The 21,017-nt window shown below is 43.5% G+C and overlaps 1 protein-coding gene across 2 annotated transcripts in view; it reads left to right on the top strand.

The window, feature by feature from the left end:
* sema3h (sema domain, immunoglobulin domain (Ig), short basic domain, secreted, (semaphorin) 3H) overlaps positions 1-21,017 on the top strand; it is a 169,155-nt gene that overhangs the window by 66,361 nt on the left and 81,777 nt on the right. For both annotated transcript variants that reach the window (XM_072582670.1, XM_072582669.1), the window contains exons 3-4: positions 2,732-2,794; positions 6,581-6,700. In XM_072582670.1, coding sequence (XP_072438771.1) covers positions 2,732-2,794; positions 6,581-6,700 — 183 coding nt within the window. The remainder of the gene's footprint in view (positions 1-2,731; positions 2,795-6,580; positions 6,701-21,017) is intronic.

Raw genomic sequence — 21,017 nt, 5'->3', positions numbered from 1 at the left:
CTGGAAATGCCCCCTTTATTCCAACTCTGTCTTCTATTTGTTAGCCAATTCGCCATCTATGCTAATGTACCACCCCATTGTGAGCTCTTAGCTTATTAAGTAGCTTTTATGTGCTGAACTGAATGAAAGCCATCTGGATATTCAGATATTCACAGCATCCCAGATGTGTTCTGACTAGTGTCTTGAGTAGCTTTAACAAGACTTCCTCATTTTTATGCTCTGCTCCCTTTGCAATGACAGCCATTTTTCTTCCCTATTACCCTCTGAGCTTGAATGCTAGCTTTTTGTGATTTGTGCACAAGAGTCCCAAAATCCCTCTCTGCTTTCTGCAGTCTTTCTCCATTTAAATATGTTGAACAGTCATGTTGCAGTGCATGCATCTATTGGTTCTCATTTTATCTATCCTACTTGCTACATTCTGGAAGAACTGAGGCCTTGAAGAAAGCATTTGAATCTGCCTTCCTTGGAGATGGTTGTGACAGATCAATGCCAATCAAATACCAGAAGAGGGCCAAACATTAATGGCACCATTGCAATTCCAGTATAGGAGTATTATGAGCAGTGTCAGGGTCACACCTTAGCAAGGACATGTTGGATTTAAAAGAAGAAAGGTTTACCTGAATGATATCTGATCTTCAAAAGTAAAAGTACAAGGATAGACTACACAAATTAAAGTTGTGTTCTGTGGAATTTAGAATTTAGAAGTGATCCGCTTAAGGTTTTCAAGTGGAGTTAGGCTCCAGGCCAGTTTCAAGCCAACAAGCTGCCATGAGACCAGTGTCTTCTGCCTCACAATATGCCACCGCTATGGTGATGAGGCCCTCATCTCAATTTGCCCTTTGTCTGGCTATGAAGCTCCATAGGCTGATGACTTAAATCGACAGCCAATGAAAATTCATGTACTTTGCTGTACTTGTTGCTTATGAGCGACTCTCCCATTCCCTGATGGTGCTGTGTCTGAGTGTGTAGCAATGGACTGACATAATGATGAATCACAACATCAATGGATGATTGGCGAGACATTGGCCTGGTGGTATTATGGGCTGAACTGCTATTCTAGAGACCCAGATAACGTTCTGGGAACCCAGGTTTGAATCCTGCCACAGCATTTGGTGGAATTTAAATTCAGTAAAAGAGTGGAATTAAAAGTCAAATGATGACCATGACATCATTGTCACAAGTTGGAAAAACCCATCTGGTTCACAAATGTCCTTTAGAGAAGGAAACTGCCATCCTTACCTGGTCTGGCCAATATGTGACTCCAGACCCACAGCAATGTGGGCAATTAAAGATGGGCAATAAATGCTGGCCTAAACAGCGACCCCTCATTCCCGTGAGTGAATAAACTAAAAACTCCTTGTTGTATATGGGTTTAACTTAACTGCTGGATTGTAGGCCAACCCCAATGATCAGCTACTCATTTTACATTGTGCAACATTTTTGCACTTTGCGGCCTCCGGGCGTAATGTTCAACAGCAGCCTGAATTAAAAATAAAGCAGCTCACCTGTAACTCTGAGTTAAGCACTCAGCAGCAAAGACTAAAGTCTATTGCATTGATTTGCAATCTGCTTGCTGGCTCCCTTCATGGCAGGAGTGTGTTTTGTGACTTCTACTGCAAACAGGTTTCTCCCCCAGGAGCAGCAGTGTGATGTGAAGAATGAGATAGTGATGCTTGATGGGGGTTGTTGACATTGACTCCAAACTCTCTGCACTGGAATATGTCTGGGCAGCAAAACCTCCAACTCATCAAAATCTTAATCACCAGCACCCCTCATTCCAGACATTCCCGGTTTCAACACTGTCACTATCTCTGTTGGCTTGATCTGATTAAATACCTGAGTGTTTCACGGTTCCAGTTAGTGCATGAAAAATTAAATTCAGATACCTGTGGGTAGACCTGACGTATTGTTGATTTTATGAGTGATGCCATGTGGCATGGAGTGCTTTTGTGTTTGTTTCAGGGAGGTGAGAGATAGCAGTCCACTGGAATGACGGCAGCAGGGTAATGCCAAATGTTCCCACCTCCGATTATGGTGAGGGCTGATGTAATCTGAATCTGAATTTCACACTATCCACAGAAGCCTGAATTACACCAAAACTAATGGTTTTAAAGTCACTAACATCAGTGGCATCTATTACCTTGTAACATGCCCCTCTGTGGCTGAAGTAGGCATTGCTCTAAGAAAGTATTTGGACCTGCCTTCCTTTGGGATGGTTGTGACCGATCAATGTTGATCAAATACCAGGAGAGGGTCAAATGCTGATGGCACTATTGCACTTCACTATAGGTAGCATTATTGGTATAACGTGGAATAAACACCAGAAACAAATTTCTTTTTTTTTCATTCATGCTCAGGATATTGGTTGTTCTGAGACAGCATTGGCGGGGCTTGGATGTGGGGGGTGGTTTTATCTTGAATGGCTTCACTTTGACTCTGAATGCTTTGATAGGAAACCTCGGGGGCAGTTAAGAGTTGGCCATGTTTGATGGCAGAAGATAATCAAAACTACAATAACCTGAGAGAGGATGATAGATCTCCTTCACTGAAGGAAATCAGTTTTTACGGCACTCCCAAAACAGTTGATAATACCAGCAGATATTCAAAACGTGAATTCAAATTTTCAACCTGTTGTGGTTGAATTTTCAGTCTTGTATTTTCTGGATTATTATGCTACCCCATGTTCCAATGTGTTAAAAACTACATAAATACTGTCTTTTGTTCCTCCCAGTTATACTGGCCAGCTACCCCTGAAAGAATAGCTGAATGCAAGATGGCTGGAAAGGATCCTGACGTGAGTAAATTCAAATGGCTTGTGTTTTCAGATAGAAACTTAACAACAACATTGAAAGGGAACATCTTCCTGTTCTGTGGAAGATACATTTTCATTGGAGAGCAGCACTAGCCATCAGGACTTCAGCTTGTTGTTTGAAGGAAAATTTGTTTTGTATATATCTGTGACTTTGAGAGATATTAGTGCTGGAGAATGGAACATTAACTCATTTCATGCATTCAATATGGTTTGATGTATCATAACAGCTAAGTGAGGAATAGACTCCATTTTCTGCAGCTTCACTTCTGAAGAACTAACTCTCTTACACACCCCGCCACACTGTGTGTGTTTTTTTTGTGCCAGCTGTCCTGTGGCCTGGCTGATTAGGAAACCTGAAAATGTGACCGGCTGTGTTCAGTTCAAGAAGTTGCAACTGTCCCACCATCATTGCATATGACAGTTTTACAATTGAGCTTTCCTCCCATCTGACCGTCCAGGCGTTAGAGGTATGCAAACTCATTGTTCAGCTCCTTTTTCTGAAAGAAAAAGGCAAGTACTTCTTCTTTCTTAGAATTATAGAATCATAGTAGGGCAGTATGGTGGCTCAGCAGTTAGTACGGCTGCCTCACAGTGGCGGGGACCTGGGTTTGATTCCAGCCTCAAGCGACTGTCTGTGCAGAGTTTGCACATCCTCCTTGTGTCTGCATGGGTTTCCTCCAGGTGCCCCGGTTTCCTCCCATAGTCCAAAGATGTGCAGGTTAGTTGGATTGGCTGTGCTAAATTGCCCAGAGTATCCAGGGATGTGTAGACTAGGTGGATTAACCATGGGAAATGTTGCAGGGATCTGGTAGGGAGGCTGGGTCTGGGTGGAATGCTCTTCAGAGGGTTGGCATGGATGTGATGGGCTGAATAGCCAGCTTCATGCTATAGGGATTCTTTGATTCTTCTTTCTATCCCACCTTTGTTTCATGTTCTTCACTATGTTCCAGACTGCGCTGAGCAGATGGCCACTCTTCAGCCAGTCATTGAGACTGACTGACTAGGGAGTAATCGAGTAATAACTCTCCTGAAGGACATTTTTGGCCTTGTACTCCACAGCTCAGCAATGACATTTCAGCTGAGTTGCAGTATGTCTTGTTGAACTGTTCACCTCGAGTCACCATTGGCTCCAAGCAATTTAGTCTCACACAGCACTGGGAAACATCCCACTGTGAAGTTTCAAGTTGAATGGGTTATTCCTTCTGAAATGACCTACTCAATGTGGTGAAGCAATGATCCTATGTTTTGCAGCTGCCTAACAGCAAAGATCAGCTTGCCTGATGATGAGTTTTAGAGTTTATTAAAACAAACTTTTTTTTTAATGTTTATCCAATTATTTCCCTGACTTTAACTCCACTTAGTGTCTCACCATCAGGAGTTGCTGGCAGTCAGAATATGAAATTGGGAAGCTGTTGCGGTCCCCGTAGAGTCTGATAACTTCTGGGGATAAAAGTACAGGTGTATTTCCCAGACACTGGTGGAAAGAATCACAAGATGCGAGTTTATGATTTGAGATGTTTAAAATAAGCAACACAGATCAAACATTACTTAACAGGCAATTAATACAACAGATTATTTATGTGTGAGCTGTTTATGTCAATCAAGCTGATTCTTTTAAAACCGTTTTCTGTTCACTGTATTCTGGCAGATATGTAGCATTACATAAAGTTCCAAGTGACTCCCAATATTCCAACAGGATCATGTCTTCTCCCTGTCATGCCTTTCAGTATCCTTCAACAACCATTCCATTCTGTTGAATCTTTCCAGAACTGACTCCCACTAGCAAGATCCGCCTCGGTGACTTTTTGTTCATTAAATCTCCAGAAATCTCACTTGCTCTGCTTTCAAACAAAAAAAAATCAGCTTTTTGCTTCATTGCTATCAAAAAACGGCCAATACTGGCTATTTTGTTTTGTCGGTGAAATTCAAGACATAAAAACACTCCCTTGATTTCAGTGAGTTTCAGTTTGTTTTGACCCCTATAGCAACAAAGTCACACCAGCCTGATTCCGAGTGGAGGTGTTTGAAACGTCCTCATCAGAACATTTTGATTAAGGAGATGTTTTGAAATATTATAATTTTACAAAGTTCATTGTTTGTAGTGATTCTAAAACCAAACCTTTTTGCAGATTTGTACAAGGAATCCAAACAAATTAAGTTCTACAAACAGCGAAATTCTTGAATCATTGATAACATTTTTAACAGCATAGATCATACAAATGCAGTCCGTTATGATATAAAGCAATAGTTCAGTTCTCATGTGATATCCTGTTCTGGGAGAATCATGCAATAGCCACATCACTTAAACTAATGGAGCTGGAATGACACTATAGCTGATACAGGTAGGGAAGTTCATGTTCTATGTTCTTCAGTCGCATTAAAGTCAATTTGCGTCGAAGAAATGCACGCTATAGTAGAACAGACTATAGATTAGCACGCAGTCATTTCATTTCATGGACTCCCTCCATTTGCATCCGATAAAGTTGAGTCAAGAGATAGGACAAGTAATTTATCATTTAAAAGGTTGGTATCCTATTACATTTGCCCAGTACAATGTAGAATTTTGTTTTTTAGAAAGGTATCACTCTGTGTAGCCTTTTCTAAAATGTAGCTGAAACATGAAATAACTTTTTAAACTTAGGGCTATGTCCCTAAAAGCCCTTTTTCTTAAAAGGCTATGAACAATGGGACCATTAATTGAGATTGCTAGATATTTGTGGCCTAAGTGAGCAGATACAAATCCAAAATGGGTATTGGGAGGAATACAGTATTCCTCCTTTGGGATGCTGTTGCAGGAATTCTATTTTCTATTCAACCTGTTTGGAGATAGTACTCCCCTCTGGAGCAGGTGGGACTCGAATCCAGTTCTTTGAGATCAGAGGCAGGGACACTGCCACTGCGTTACAAGCCCTAAAATTCCTCGGTAGTATGTTCGCCTAAACCATTTTCAGCTGCTTTCTTCAATCCTTCATGCTATCAAAAGGGGTCATGAACACAGAAGATTGGTTCTAAACATTGCACATTCATGACTCCACAGACACTGCAGTAATCCATGAGCATATACGACCAAGACCACAATATAATCCAGGCTGATGAGTAGCAAGTTACATTCGATCACTCAAGTGCCAGGGAATGGCCATCCCTCAACAAGAGCCAATCAAACCATCGCCCCTTGATATTCAATGGCCTTAACACGATCCTGGAATCCCATACTGTCAACAACCCTGGGTTACCACTGACCAGAAACCGAACTGGGTGAGTGTTATAAACACAGTGGTTACAAGGACTGGAGGCTAGGAGTACTGCAGCGAGTAACTCACCACCCGATTTCCCCAGTATCCGTCCACCATTTATTAGGCACAAGTCAGGAGTATGATAGAAATACTCCCCACGTGTCTGGATGGGAGCAGCTCCAACAATACCCTTTCCCTAAGGACATTGTGGGTCAACCTACAGCATGCGGACTGCAGTGGTTCAAAAGGCAGGTGAGCACCACCGCCTCGAGGGCAGATGGTGATGAGAATCAAATGCTGGCCAGCCAGGGACCTCCACATCCCCTGAAATAAATTACAGAAGTTCCGATGGGGTAAAGCAAAGTTGGCTGTTGCTACACATAGCTGAAAGTGATCAAAGAAACAATTGTAAAGTGTACGATTCACACCTGTTGGTTTTAAAGTGAGATTAAATATTGGGTTCACCTGTAGTCTGAGGTGTTTTGTTGGTCAGCAGGTACTGGAAAGTAACTGGAGTCTCCTGATTTCTTTGCAGCTGGACTGTGGCAACTTCCTGAGGGTCCTTCACTTCTACAACCAAACTCACCTGTACGTTTGTGGGACTGGAGCCTTCCACCCACGCTGTGCATACATTGCCACATCGATGTTCAACAGGGTAAGTGTCCTGGCTACCCCACACGCATTTTGTGAATGGTCAGCCATTGATGGAAAGTTACACTGTGCAGTGCTGCAGCCTGCACTTTATTGACTGGGGCAGGGCACAGAGGAGGAACATAGGAACTGGAAGCTGTAGTGGATTAACATACTGTTCTTTTATTTGGAAGGCTTGGGTGGGAATGCAGACTGAGTGATTAACAATGGGATCTCTGTACTGGTTGTAAAAATCCAACATAAATTTAGTTCAATCCAACCCTGAGTGAGGCAGTCCACGGTACAACGCATGAATCAATACTAGTTGGCAGCCTGACCCTGGGAGCTGGGGAAGAGAATGAGAAATAGCAAAAGTGTGGTGGGCTACCCAGGGTAGGGCTGGTGACATTATTTCAGTTTATTGCTGACAGAAAGCCCAGACCTGTTTGTTTTATTTGTTAGCAGTGGGCGAGATCATTTCTAATTTGCGGACACCGTGAAAAGTGGCTTCAGGATTAGTCAGGAGAATCAGTCTGCCAAGCAACGTTAAGTATTGAGCACCATGTGGAGTTGGCAGGTTATGTTTTCGTACCTCTTTGCGGTTTTTGGTTCGGTTTGGTTGACATTGCCTCTCTAACCTGCAGTGCACTCCCAACTGAGTAAAATTGAATTGACCCGCTGTTCAGACCATTACTTTACTGTACCATGTTCCACACTATTACAGCTGATATAGACAGCTTCTGTGGACCACATTCCGTGGAAACCCCATAACTATCTCCCGTGTCAGCCTACATGGAGTAATGATGTGGAGATGCCGGTGTTGGACTGGGGTGGATAAAGTTAAAAATCACACAACACCACGTTATAGTCCAACAGATCTGTTTGGAAGTACAAGCTTTCGGAGCGGAGCACTAGCTACCTGATGAAGAAGCAGCGCTCTAAGAGCTTGTAATTCCAAACGAACCTGAAAGTATAGTGCTGGAAAAGCACAGTAGGTCAGGCAGCATCTGAGGAGCAAGAGAATCAACATTTCGGGCATAAGCCCTTGACTCTGATCTCCAGCACCTGCAGTCCTCACTTTTTCTCTTCCGATCAGACCTGTTTAACCTGGTGTTGTGTGATTTTTAACTACATGGAGTAAAATCATGAAGTACACAAGGCCACTAGAAACTGAGAACAATTTCCACCCCAGTGTTCCACGTCTGTTGCAAAAGGCTGTGCAAGTTTCGAGTCGGGTGAAATTTTCGAGACCCGGGGTCAACTCTTGTTTATTACTCTTCTGAAGAAGAGTCCTACAGGACTCGATGTTAACTTGGTTTTTCTATCTCTGCACATGCTCTCGGAGTTACTGGGGTTTTTCCAGCATTTTGTTTTTTTTTAAATTTTGTTTATTGAGCTTGGGAATGAACCGAGATGGAGATCAAGCTGGGATTTAGCGTTGATCAGGGTAATGAAGAGAAACATGGTGGAAATCATAATAGCAGGAGTTGAAATGCAGACTGGAAGTCTTTGTCTGCCAAAGGGACAGGAAAGGACGGGGAGGTGGGTGTAAACCAAATACACATTTGTCACCTTTGTCTACCTCTCTCAGCCCTAGCTCCCTCCACAATCTCTGCAGTTCTTGATTTCCAGTCTCTTGCAGAGCCCTGATTTTAACCACCTCCCAACTGACAAATTCCCTCCCTAATTCTCTTCACCTCTCAACCTTACTCTCTCTCCCTTTTAAAGCACTCATTAAAGCCTGTCTCTTTGTAAAAGGCTTTTGGTCACCTGCCCAAATATCTCTTTATGGGGTTCAGTGTCAAATTCTGTTTGTTTGAGGCTGCCAGGGCAACTGGAAGATTGTCTCTTAAATGTCCATAACCACTTCTGTGTTAGTGTCTGCCCAGGGTGGGGTGAGGAAGATTGAGACAAGCTGCCTTTGCTGAAGCTTATGCTACAATAATATACATCCTCCTTTTGGAAAGCCATTACCTCATCAACATTTCAGTGTCTAATCTCCAAGCTGCCCTATGCTGTGCTTCCCGGAGATTTATGCTGTTTATTGTGGAAGCTGATAACAAGAATTCCTTCTGTCTGGTGGGAATCTGGGAGGTCAGCAGAGTATAGTGTGAGACTCTCCCTCACTCCTGGCGATAAGCCTCTTCAGTCTAATTAGTGCTATATATAGTGTTTGATAGGGTCTTTGAAACGTTCATGCTCCTAGTTAGAGGGAAGGCAAGCTCAAGCTGAGGGGGCCCTAACACCGTTGATCTTATCATGTGAGATACGGATTTTACAAGGAAGATTTAACTTGCAGCTCTGATAACGGTAGTCAAGGGGGAATCGGAGTTTAACCCCCTGAATACTGAATTCCTTGGAGAATTCCCCAGGAAAAAAGCAGAACTGAAAAGGATAGTTTGCACTGAAGCCTGTTTATTATGCTATAGTCTTAGAATAGCCAGGAAAGACGGGCAGCTTAGCTATGAAAGTGTGATTTTGGTAATTGTGGTGTGACCACTCACCACCTACAGATTCTCCAGCTACTGCTGGGATGAGGGCTGTCAGTTGAAGTGTTGACCTCATCCAGGAGTTCACATTGGAAGAAGATAATGATTGAAATAGGCTCTTGCAGACAAGTTCTCCAAACTCATTTCACTGAATGATACTGTAGGAAATGTCGAGAAAAGGGCAGATGAAAAATGACAGCCTGTATATATCACAGTAAATTAAGGCAGGGAGTTAAATGCAAGCAGCTATCCTTGCTTTGACCACACAATTCTCTCTGCTCAGTTCTGGAAAGGTCATCTGAAGAACATACAGATAGCAGGACAGACCAGTGCGTTACTAATTCACCCATTTTATACGGGCACAAGGAATGCAGACCAAGATCTTCTGAACAATGGAGATTTTGACATGGGGGTCTTGCTAACATATTTCTGTATTCACAAGGAAGCTGATACGAGCCTCCTACCAGCCCATACATTTTTGGAGCAAACTTCAGTTGAAAGTATTCGAGCATGTATTAAAGAATACCCATGCTATTACATTGTGAACTTTAGAATGCTGTAATACAGTCAACTCCCATTCGCACATAGCTCACCAGCCAGAATATCCAACTCACAAAAACGAACTTTGCCTAAAAAACTCGGCAGCATCTCTGGGAATAAAAAATCAGAAACATTTTGGGTCTTCCTCAGAATATTCCACTGGGCAGAATCTCCGGCATACCCTTACTGTCAAGGCGTCATAGTTTCTAAATACAGTATCGAGGTTGTCAGTTTGAATTGGTTATAAAGAAACTGGCTAAATGTTGAAGTGTTTCCACTCCACATTTACAGTGGGAACATGTCACAGGTGAAGCAGCTCTGAGTCTTTGCACTTTGCCATTTATCACACTGTGCGTTTTTGTTTGATTTCCTACTGTTACATTGAGCTGGAATGGGATGACCAACTATTTTTGAATTTCTGTCACTGCCCAATTCCAAAGTACACCACGAATTTTCCTGCATCATGCAGTGTGTTGGAACACTAAGCCTACAATGATACAGTCACAGAATGAAGCACCACAGTTTGTGTCACATGTCAGTGTGCTGTATTTTGCTGCCCTTGGGCAGAATCTGACAGTCCTCTGTTTGGAGGAATTTTGGAGAAGTTTAGGGATCTATGGTAAAACACTGCCCGTATGTTTCCTGTGACTGATCCATCCCTCCCCAGCACAGCTATCATCTGATGTGGGGAGGATAAGTCTCGGGTGGCCCTATAATGATGGGAGATCCAGGAGGCCAGTCAGCTTGGGTAGAAAAGGAGGTCCTTAAAAGCCTCCCCCTTCCTTTAATTGGTGTCTTCCTCACCAAGGTCCCCCTGCCACCCCTCTATCAGAGACATCTCCTCCCCTGCTGGCATATGCCTCACCTTCTCAGCGGTAACGATCTAGCTTTGTGACTGCTCGGTTCTCCTGCCATCTCTACTCCAAGAGCTGCTGTGAATTTGAAAGCAAGAATTGCATTTATGTAGTGCCTTTAACAACCACCTTGAAGTGCTTTCCGAGGTACTTTTGAAGTCACCAAATCCCAGTAAGTGCAAACGCCTGTGCTAGAAAATAATTAAAACATTAAGCAGTTTCACACAGCACTACGTTCACCAACTTGTGTTTTTCCATTCACTGTGTAATGTGGTCCAGTTTCCCGCCTTCTGTTTTGCATGACCTCAGACACATGCTCTACTATTGCCCTGTACAGAGTACCACTTAACCCTTATTAGTAATCAGCCTCTGGTACCTGTCATTCTTGTTTGCTGTTTTGTTGCAAAATTGCTGCTGCCATACGCAAAGGGTTAATGACTTGCAATCATGGCTGTGTCCCCGGTGGTCTACAATAGCCACCTTTCATCGTTCCTGTCAGGGGAGGTCATGGAAATTAAACTGTTCATTAATTTCAGCCACAGCTAACAAGTTGGACAATTTATGACTTGAAAGTTTGTAACACATCACTGTCCAAGATGGCAAACAACAACAAATCTGTTCACTTTTAGACAATGTTTGGAATCATAGGGTAATGCGTCACACAAGGAAACTATTCAGCCAATTGTGCTTGTGCCAGCTCTTTGCAAGTTAGCCAATTATCTCTGCCCCCTCCCTTTCCCCCCCCTCCATTTTCTGTTTATTCATTCATACATTTATTGCCCATCCCTAATTACCCAGAGGGCAATTAGGGGTCAACCAAATTGCTGTGGAGTTACATGTAGGCCAGACCAGTTTCTTTCCTGAAAGAACAATAGTGACCCAGATGGCTTTTTCCAACGATTGACCATGGATTCATGGTCAGGTTTCTTTTAAAATTTAATTCACCACCACGTGGTGGGATTTGAATCCAGTCCCCAGAATGCTACCCGGGTCTCTGGATTGACAGTTCAGTGATAATACCATTAGGCCAACGCTTGCTCATTCCTGCAAATAATTCCTTTTCAAATATTAATCCAATTCTTTGTCAAATATGCTTTCACCATGTTTTCAGACCGGGTAATCCAGGAACTGTTTGCTTCATATTTGTTTGAAAAGAATCCTTTTCTCCCCTCTGTTTATTAAAGTACTATTTTGGTTTGAAGAGTATGGTAGGAACATAAGAGGTGGGAATACATTATTAAGCCCCTTGAGCTGTCTCTCCCATTCACCGCGATCATGGCTGTGAACAAAGTGCAGGGAGGTTTTAAGATGGTGATCTACTAGATACAGTCAGAGGATCCAATGCTCCCTGACATCTGAATTCAATTTGAATAATGAGCCATCTGCCAACCCCTGCGTGTCCCGGCAGGTGGCTTTGTCAGGTCAGGCAGTCTTTAATGGATTGGTGTTGGAGGATTGAGTTGGTACTGGGAGTTCCTAAATTTTCTCAGGTCTCATTCTGGCCTAGGATTTCCTTGTTTGGCTTTGGGAATGCAACTTCTACACAGAGGCTTCTGAAACGTCAGATTCTGCAACTGTATTGTTTGGTGGCAGTAGATTACTCAGTATTTACAGCAAAGAAATGGTCTCGTGCCTGCCTGAGTCAATGATCTGTACAGGCTCTTTTCTTTCTTATTCTTTCAGGTCAAGTGACTGGCACTGATAAGGCCAAGTTCAAGCTAGACTGGGCATTTACTCCAATTTCATGGGCATTGCACACATCTGCCTGGGTTGACCTGTTCCTGCCTTTTTGAAGCCTGGACAGAGGGCATTGCTGACCCTCTGCTGACACTGTGCTCATTCTAAGCCACGTCTGAGAGGATTGAGCTATTTATTTTAAAGAAAAAAGTTTTTTCTCGGGCATTGTTGGTTAGATTGGCATCTATTGCCAATTCCTAACTGCCCTGGAGAAGAGTGCCTTCAGGAAGAGAGTAACAGGATGTTGGCCCAGTCAAAGGAATAATAAGGTATTTGAGTCAGATGGTGTGTGTTTTGGGGGGGGGGGGGAGGGAGGTATGTGGTGGAGGAGTCTGTGGGAGGTGATGTTCCCATGTTTCTGCTTGCTCTTCAAAGGGATAGAGTCCATGTATTTGGAAGGTGCTGTCAAAGGAACTTGGTGACCTCCACGCAGCCGATCAGCAGATCACTTTCCAAAGTTCACCTTGTATTGATCAAATCTGCCCACCTTCCGATGTCATTATTCACCGCATCGTCCCCAGGAACATTATGTTCAGGCATCAAGGGAGGGTAGGATTTGCCTTGACTGTGATACCTCTATTGCTGAAGTAGCCCTTCTACACTTAGCATCACTAAGTGTTTGACCACTACTGTGAAGAGCTGGCTCAGCTTGGTGGGGGGAGAGAAGAAAATCACTTAGAAAAGGTCAAAATAATTTAAAGGTCAGTCCTGCAGGGCTAATTCCTCATGACACTGCTCTTTAAATCAGTGTATAATCTGATATCTGTGGACAGCTGATTAGCCATTCAACGTGAAACCTTCAGGGTGCCAATTTTGAGAATCAAAGTAAAATTGAAAGGCTCTTCTGGCTGTATGTGTCATATTTCAGTTCAGGTATGTATGGTAGAGGAATGTGAGAGCACTTCCTTAACACACAACTGGTGGGGGTGAGTGAGGAAAGATGCAGATTGGCAGTGCCATGTCCTGGCATAGACTCCACAGGATGCCAGGCGAGGTTGTACATGTGCAGGCTGTCCGATTAATACACGATATGGCCTCCCCAGTCTGAAACACTGGCTCATTGCAAGTATTAGTTGGCCGATCACCATTAACTTTGGCATGGAGAGAAAGTGGGCAACTTCAGTTTATATTTTGTATGACAGTCCAGACAAATGGGTGGAGTAGGTGGTTAATTACATGTTTACTCTAAGAATATGTAAGACGGGAAAAATTTCTGGCTGTAACCGCTGCTCTTTTATTGAGGTATTTTAGCTGTTGGAGGTGATTTCCTCAAATTCCAGGAGCAGCAATTTCTGTTTTATATACTGTTGCATTGTTTTGGAACTTTGGAAAGAAAAAAAGTCAAAACAACAGCAGCTTTAAAAGGGAGAAAAACAGACAAAGGAAGCACATGGTGAAGTCAGTGCAGGAGAGAGAAAGAAAGAAACTGACACAGCAGTGAACCCTCACTGTTACTGCGTTTGCTGGATCGGAGTGCGTCTGGGAAAATTAGCAAACAGTGAAATTCACAACTGATCTTGGAGGAACTGTTTGGGAGAAGTTCACAGCACAGAAGGAGATAAGTGTATTGTTTTTAAATGTGACCTGCAGAAAGTCTGCAGTAGTGAGTAGAGTGGGTTCTTGATATGTTTTTGAAATATGTCTCTTGATGCAACTTAAAATATAAGCCATAAATATTCATTTAACCTGGGGCAGTGTTTTGTAGAGGAATAAGATGGTGTTATTTTCTGGGTCTGTAGATTGTGAAGGAGCAAAGATGACCTTTAGTAGAGTGATATGCGCTTCTTATCAGATGTGGGAGTTTGAGAGTTTAAGGGTTACTGTGGATTATATCTGCAATAAATGCTGTTGGTTGCGAATCTTATCAGATCGCATGGATTGGTTGAAGAGACAATTAGAAGCAATGAGGAATTTGCAACAGCAACAGTATGTGATGGATGGCAGTTATAGGAAGGGGGGAAAAGTCTCAAACAGTCACATAGATGGGTTAACTCCAGGAAAGGTAAGAGGTAGGAACCTAGTGCAGGAGCCTTCTGTGGCTATACCCATTTCAAACAAGTCTGATGTTTTGGAAAAAGTAGGGGGTGATGTATTCTCAGGGGAACATAGGACGAACAGCCAGGTTTCTGGTATTGAGACTAGCTCTACTGCGACGAGGGGTATGTCGGGTTCCAAGAGATCATTTGTGTTAGGGGACTCTCTAGTCCGAGGTACGGTTCTGTGGCCAGCAGCAAAAAATCAGAATGCTGTGTTGCTTCCCTTGATCCTGAGGATCAAGGATGTCTCAGAGGATGCAGAATGTTCTCAAGGTGGAGAGGGGCCAGCAAGAGGTCATTATCCACATTGGAACCAACGATATAGGAAGGGGAAAGGTTGAGATTCTGATGGGAGATTACAGAGAGTTAGGCAGGAATTTAAAACGGAGGTCCTCGAGACTACTAATATCTGGAATACTCCCAGTGCTACGAGCTAGTGAGAGCAGGAATTGGAGGATAGAGCAGATGAATGCATGGCTGAGGAGCTGGTATATGGGAGAAGGATTCACATTTTTGGATCATTGGAATCTCTTTTTTGAGGTAGAAGTGACCTTTACCGGAAGGACGGATTGCACCTGAATTGGAAGGGGAGGAATATACTGGCAGGGAGATTTGCTAGAGCTGCTCGGGAGGATTTAAACTAGTAAGATGGGGGTGTGGGAGCCAGGGAGATAGTGAGAAAAGAGATCAATCTGAAACTGGTACAGTTGAGAACAGAAGTGAGTCAAACAGTCAGGGCAGGCAGGGACAAGGTAAGACTAATAAATTAAGCTGCATTTATTTCAACGCAAGGGGCCTAACAGGGAAGACCGATTAATTCTGGGCATGGTTAGGAACATGGGGCTGGGATATCATGGCAATTACAGAACCATAGCTCAGGGAGAGCAGGACTGGCAGCTTAATGTTCCAGGGTACAAATGCTACAGGAAGGATAGAAAGGGAGGCAAGAGGAGGAGGTGGGGTGTGGGGAGCGGGGTGGGGGTGGGGGTGGGGGTGGAGTGGCATTTTTGATAAGGAATAGCATTACAGCTGTGCTGAGGGAGGATATTCCTGGAAATACATCTTGGGAAGTTATTTGGGTGGAACTGAGAAATAAGAAAGGGATGATTACATTATTGGGATTGTATTATACACCCCCTAACAGTCAGAGGGAAATTGAGAAACAAACTTGGAAGGAAATCTCAGCTATCTGTAAGAATAATAGGGTAGTTATGGTAGGGGATTTTAACTTTCTAAACATAGACTGGGACTGCCATAGTGTTAAGGTTTTAGATGGAGAGGAACTTCTTAAGTGTGTACAAGACAATTTTCTGATTCAGTGTGTGGATGTACCTACTGGGGATGGTTCAAAACTTGACCTACTCTTGGGAAATAAGGCAGGGCAAGTGACTGAGGTGTCAGTGGGGGAGCACTTTGGGGCCAGCGACCATAATTCAATTAGATTTAAAATAGTGATGGAAAAGGATAGACCAGATCTAAAAGTTGAAGTTCTAAATTGGAGAAAGTCTAATTTTGACAATATTAGGCAAGAACTTTCAAAATCTGTTTGGGGTCAGATGTTCGCAGGTAAAGGGGCAGCTGGAAAGTGGGAAGCCTTCAGAAATGAGATAACGAGAATCCAGAGAAAGTATATTCCTGTTAGGGTGAAAGAAAAGGCTGGGAACAGGGTGTAGGTGCCAGCCTACACATCATTGAGTGGCATGGTGGCTCAGTGGTTAACACTGCTGCCTCACAGCACTAGGGTCCCAGGTTCAATTCCAGCCTCAGGCGACTGGCTATGTGGAGTTTGCACATTCTCCCCATGTCTGCTTGGGTTTCCTCCAGGTGCTCTGGTTTCCTCCTACAGTCCAAAGATGTGCAGGTCAGGTGAATTGGCCGCGCTAAATTGTCCGTAGTGTTAGGTGCATTAGTCAGAGGGAAATAGGTCTGGGGGGTTTCTGTACGGAGGGTTGGTGTGGACTTGTTGGGCCAAAAGGCCTGTTTCCATGCTGTAGGGAATCTAATCTAGTCATATGTAAGATATAGGCAGGATAAATCCAGTGAATCCTCTAGAGTATAAAGGCAGTATACTTAAGAGGGAAATCAGGAGGGCAAAAAGGGGACATGAAATAGCTTTGGTAAATAGAGTTAGGAGAATCCAAAGGGTTTTTACAAATACATTAAGGATAACTAGGGAGAGAATAGGGCCCCTCAAAGATTAGCAAGGCAACCTTTGTGTGGAGCTGCAGGAGATGGGGGCAGATACTAAACGAGTATTTTGCATCAGTATTTACTGTGGAAAAGGATATGGAAGATATAGAAAGTAGCGAAATAGATAGTGACACCTTGCAAAATGTCCATATTACAGAGGAGGAAGTGCCGGATGTCTTGAAATGCATAAAGGTGGATAAATCCCCAGGACCTGATCAGGTGAACCCTAGAAGTCTGTGGGAAGCTAGGGAAGTGATTGCTGGGCCTCTTACTGAGGTATTTGTATCATCGATAGTCACAGTGAGGTGCCGGAAGACTGGAGGTTGGCTAACGTGGTGCCACTGTTTAAGAAGAGTAGTAAGGACAAGCCAGGGAACTATAGACAAGTGAGCCGGACATCGGTGATGGGTACGTTGTTGAAGGGAATCCTGAGGGACAGGATGTACATGTATTTGGAAAGGCAAGGACTGATCAGGGATAATCAGCATGGCTTTGTATGTGAGAAATCATGTCTCTCAAACTTGATTGAGTTTCTTGAAGAAGTAACAAAGAAGATTGAGGGCAGAGCAGTAGATGTGATCTACATGGGCTTCAGTAAGCTGTTCAACAAAATTCCCCATGGGAGACTGGTTAACAAGGTTAGATCTCATGGAATACAGGGAGAAGTCACCATTTGGATACAGAACTGGCTCAAAGGTAGAAGACAGAGGGTGGTGGTGGAGGGTTGTTTTTCAGACTGGAGGTCTCTGACCAATGGAGTGCTAGAAGGATCAGTGCTGGGTCCTCTACTTTTTGTCATTTCTATAAATGATTTGGATGTGAACATAACAGGTATCGTTCGTAAGTTTGCAGATGACACCAAAATTGGAGGTGTAGTGGATAGCGAAGCAGGTTGCCTCAGGTAACAACAGGATCTGGACCAGATGGACCAATGGGCTGAGAAGTGGCAGATGATGTTTAATTTAGATAAATGTGAGGTGCTACATTTTGGGAAAGTAAATCTTAGCATGATTTATACACTTAATGGTAAGGTCCTAGGGAGTGTTGCTGAACAAAGAGACCTTGGAGTGCAGGTTCATAGCTCCTTGAAAGTGGACTCACAGGTAGGTGGGATAGTGAAGAGGGTGTTTGGTATGCTTTCCTTTATTGGTCAGAGTATTGAGTACAGGAGTTGGGAGGTCATGTTACAGCTGTACAGGGCATTGGTTAGGCCACTGTTGGAATATTGCGTGTAATTCTGGTCTCCTTCCTACCGGAAAGATGTTGTGAAACTGGAAAGGGTTCAGAAAAAACTTACAAGGATATTGCCTGGGTTGGAGAATTCGAGCAATAGGGAGAGGCTGAATAGGCTGGGGCTGTTTTCCCTGGAGCGTCGGAGGCTGAGGGGTGACCTTATAGAGGTTTACAAAATTGAGGCGCCTGGGGTCGGGGAGTCCAGAGCTAGAGGGTGAGAGGGGAAAGGTATAAAAGAGACCTAAGGGGCAACTTTTTCATGCAGAGGGTGGTATGTGTATGGAATGAGCTGCCAGAGGAAGTGGTGGAGGCTGGTACAAATGCAACATTTAAAAAGCATTTGAATGCGTATATGAATAGGAACGGTTTGGAGGGATATGAGCTGGGTGCTGGCAGGTGGGACTAGATTAGGTTGGAATATCTGGTCGGCATGGATGGATTGGACCGAAGGGTCTGTTTCCATGCTGTATATCTCTATGACTTTATGACTCTAACAGGAACTGGGCCTGTGCCTAAGGATCGATGCCATAATGTCAAATCACATGGACCTGGGATCCAAGTCTATCGTGAAATGACCTCTTACCAGGAGCACACCAAAGCGTTTTGGTGTCCTCGACAAACTAAGACTTTCACACTCCCCACGTCCCACATTCAATATAGAAATTAGGTACAGGAGTAGGCCATTCAGGCCTATGAGCCTGCTCCACCATTTAATCTAATCATGGCTGATCCTGTATCTCAATCTTATATGTCTACCGTCCTGTCCCTCCCACAGACGCCTTTAAATTTGTTTTTAAAAGATGATCTATCTCTTTTGTGAAAATATTCAGTGATGTGGCCTCCGTAGCCCTCTGTGGTAAAGAATTCCACAGCTTCCCTATGTTTTCACTGAAGAAATTTTCTCATCTCAGAACTGTATTCTGACACTGTAACCCCTACTTGAAGACTCTTTTCTCTGGTTGCACTGTCTCCCTGCAAACAATCTGTTGAGCCCTGTTAGAATTTTATAAGTTTTAATCAGATCCCTCTATCCTTTTCTGAACTTTTTTTCTTTAAATTCTGAGTTGCTGGTTGGCTTTTTGTTGATAGCCCGTCCTAAGTTGCCCTTGAGGTGGTGGTCAATTGCCTTCTCAATTTGTAGCAATTGTTACAACTGAGAGGCTTGCAAAGCCATTAAAAGGTCAGAGTCAGCCATATTGCTGTTGGTCTGGAGTCACATGTAGGCCAAACCAGATGACCATGCTAGATTTCCTTCCCTAAAGTCCATTCGTGAACCAAATGGGGTTTTCCCCAAACAATTATTAAACAATTAATTCCAGAGTTTTTTCATTGAATTCAAATTCCACCATTTTCCATGGCAGCATTTGATCCTAGCACCCCAGGACCTTGCCTGGGTCTCTGGATTAATAGTCCAGTGGTAATACTGCTAGCCATCACCACCCCTCTCATGAAGTTGCTCTCGCAAACACATGCATAGTTAAACCAATCTCTCCTCATAGGATATATAGAGGAAAATGAGAAGTCTCAAGTGAAATTTGCCTTTTATTTACTTGGCAAAGTAAGATCTAATTCAAGGTGACTGTAGTTCATCAATATGTTCTGGCCAGCCCTTTCTCTCACTTGTGCATAGTTATGTTCAATAAAAGCTGTTCATGTTCATTTACATCACTGTACACACAATGTGCTACAAAATGCATCGACAATAAAAGCCAGATAATACTCTGTCATACAAAACTTCTGAACATCACGCAACTCTCTTTCCCCCTAAAAAGCTGTTGAAACTGGTGGGGTGAAGTGGGGGTGGGGTCAGTGATACTTGCTTGGCTCAGGGTGTTGAGGGATATGGAAACAAGATGAGTAAATAGAATTGAGTTCGAGATCATCCATGATATGATTGAGTGGCAGAACTGACTTGAGAGGTTGAATGGTCTAGTCCTCTGTTTCTCTGTTCCTAGAATAAGTAAGACACAAAACAAATCTTCAGTGGGAGAACTGCTGAGGATATTGGGAGCCGATAAATAAAGTCCAATCTGGTTAAGTAGGTCATTTAATTTTAATAAAAGTGGCTGATTCACCCTTGTAACCTGTACCTTACCCCCACACGTGCTGATAAAGGGCCAGGTCTTGTAAACTGGCTCTCATTGACCCTTTCCTCTCCGGATCACCTACAACTCAAAATCACCTCTCGCGTCCATCGGAGCTGTCAACTGCTGGGGGGTCTCTGGAAGTTGTTATGGATTAACCTGTCAATAGAGTGAGAATATGAAAGGATGTGCTTGTGTTAGGGAAGTATTTCCGCCGCTGGTCACTTTGCTGAACTGTTGTGCTCAGTTGCACTGAAAACAGCTCTGACTGGAGGTTGCTTGGAGTTTTAGTGAGAGAATCCAAGCCAGTGTTGACTTTTGGAGCTCCTGGATAGATCTGAATCTATAACTTCACTACAGTCATGGTGTGAACCGAGAGCACAACCAGAGGAAGAAACAATTCAGCGATTCTGCTGTCCTACCACCCAGAGAGTCAGAGGTAGGAGGCAATGAGTGGCTCAATAGCCTCAACTCATTATAGAGCCAGTGAGGAGGGGGAGGAGACAGTAGGTATTCTCATCTGTCTTCAAGACAGTGGAGGGGGTGGATAAAGGAATCAGATTTGTCTCTGGGATGTGGGCACCATTGACCAGGCCAGCATTTATTTCCCATTCTTAATTACCCAGTTGCGTGTCAGGAGTCAAAAGTAGGCTAGATCAGGTAAGGATGGCAGATTTCTTCACCTCACTGGCATTAGCAGGCTGGATGGGTTTTTACAGCAATCTGCAGCCTAGTGATCATCATTAAGGTAGCTTTTTTATTCCAGACTTTCTTGGATTCAAATTTCACCATCTGCTGGGATTCAAATTAATGTTCTGTCCTCAGACTCTGAGCTTGGTGCTCTGGATTGCCAGCCTAGTAACATTACCACTACGTCACTGCCTCCCCAAAATCACCCCAGGGCATTCCTCCCTCTCTTCCTTTAAGATGTGTTTTTTTTAAATTGAACAAATATCCCTGATCTTTTGCTTATCTCCACAATATCTCCATCTGTGGAACCACACCAGATTTTGTCTGACAGCACCCTTTTGAAAGGCTTGGGGACATTGTATTGCTTTGGAGGTATCATACCAAGTGTAAATTATTGTTGTGTACCTGTCCTGAGACTGTTTACACTGTTGCAGTTTGCAAAATGCTTTTGGATGAGAAGGCAACTGATGTCTGACTCCAGCTTGTTCA

The sequence above is a fragment of the Chiloscyllium punctatum genome, chromosome 12 (assembly GCF_047496795.1).
Source record: "Chiloscyllium punctatum isolate Juve2018m chromosome 12, sChiPun1.3, whole genome shotgun sequence".
In the NCBI taxonomy this organism is placed as follows: Eukaryota; Metazoa; Chordata; class Chondrichthyes; order Orectolobiformes; family Hemiscylliidae; genus Chiloscyllium; species Chiloscyllium punctatum.
Note: the sequence above shows the minus strand (reverse complement) of the source record. Positions and strands in the feature narration are given on the sequence as shown.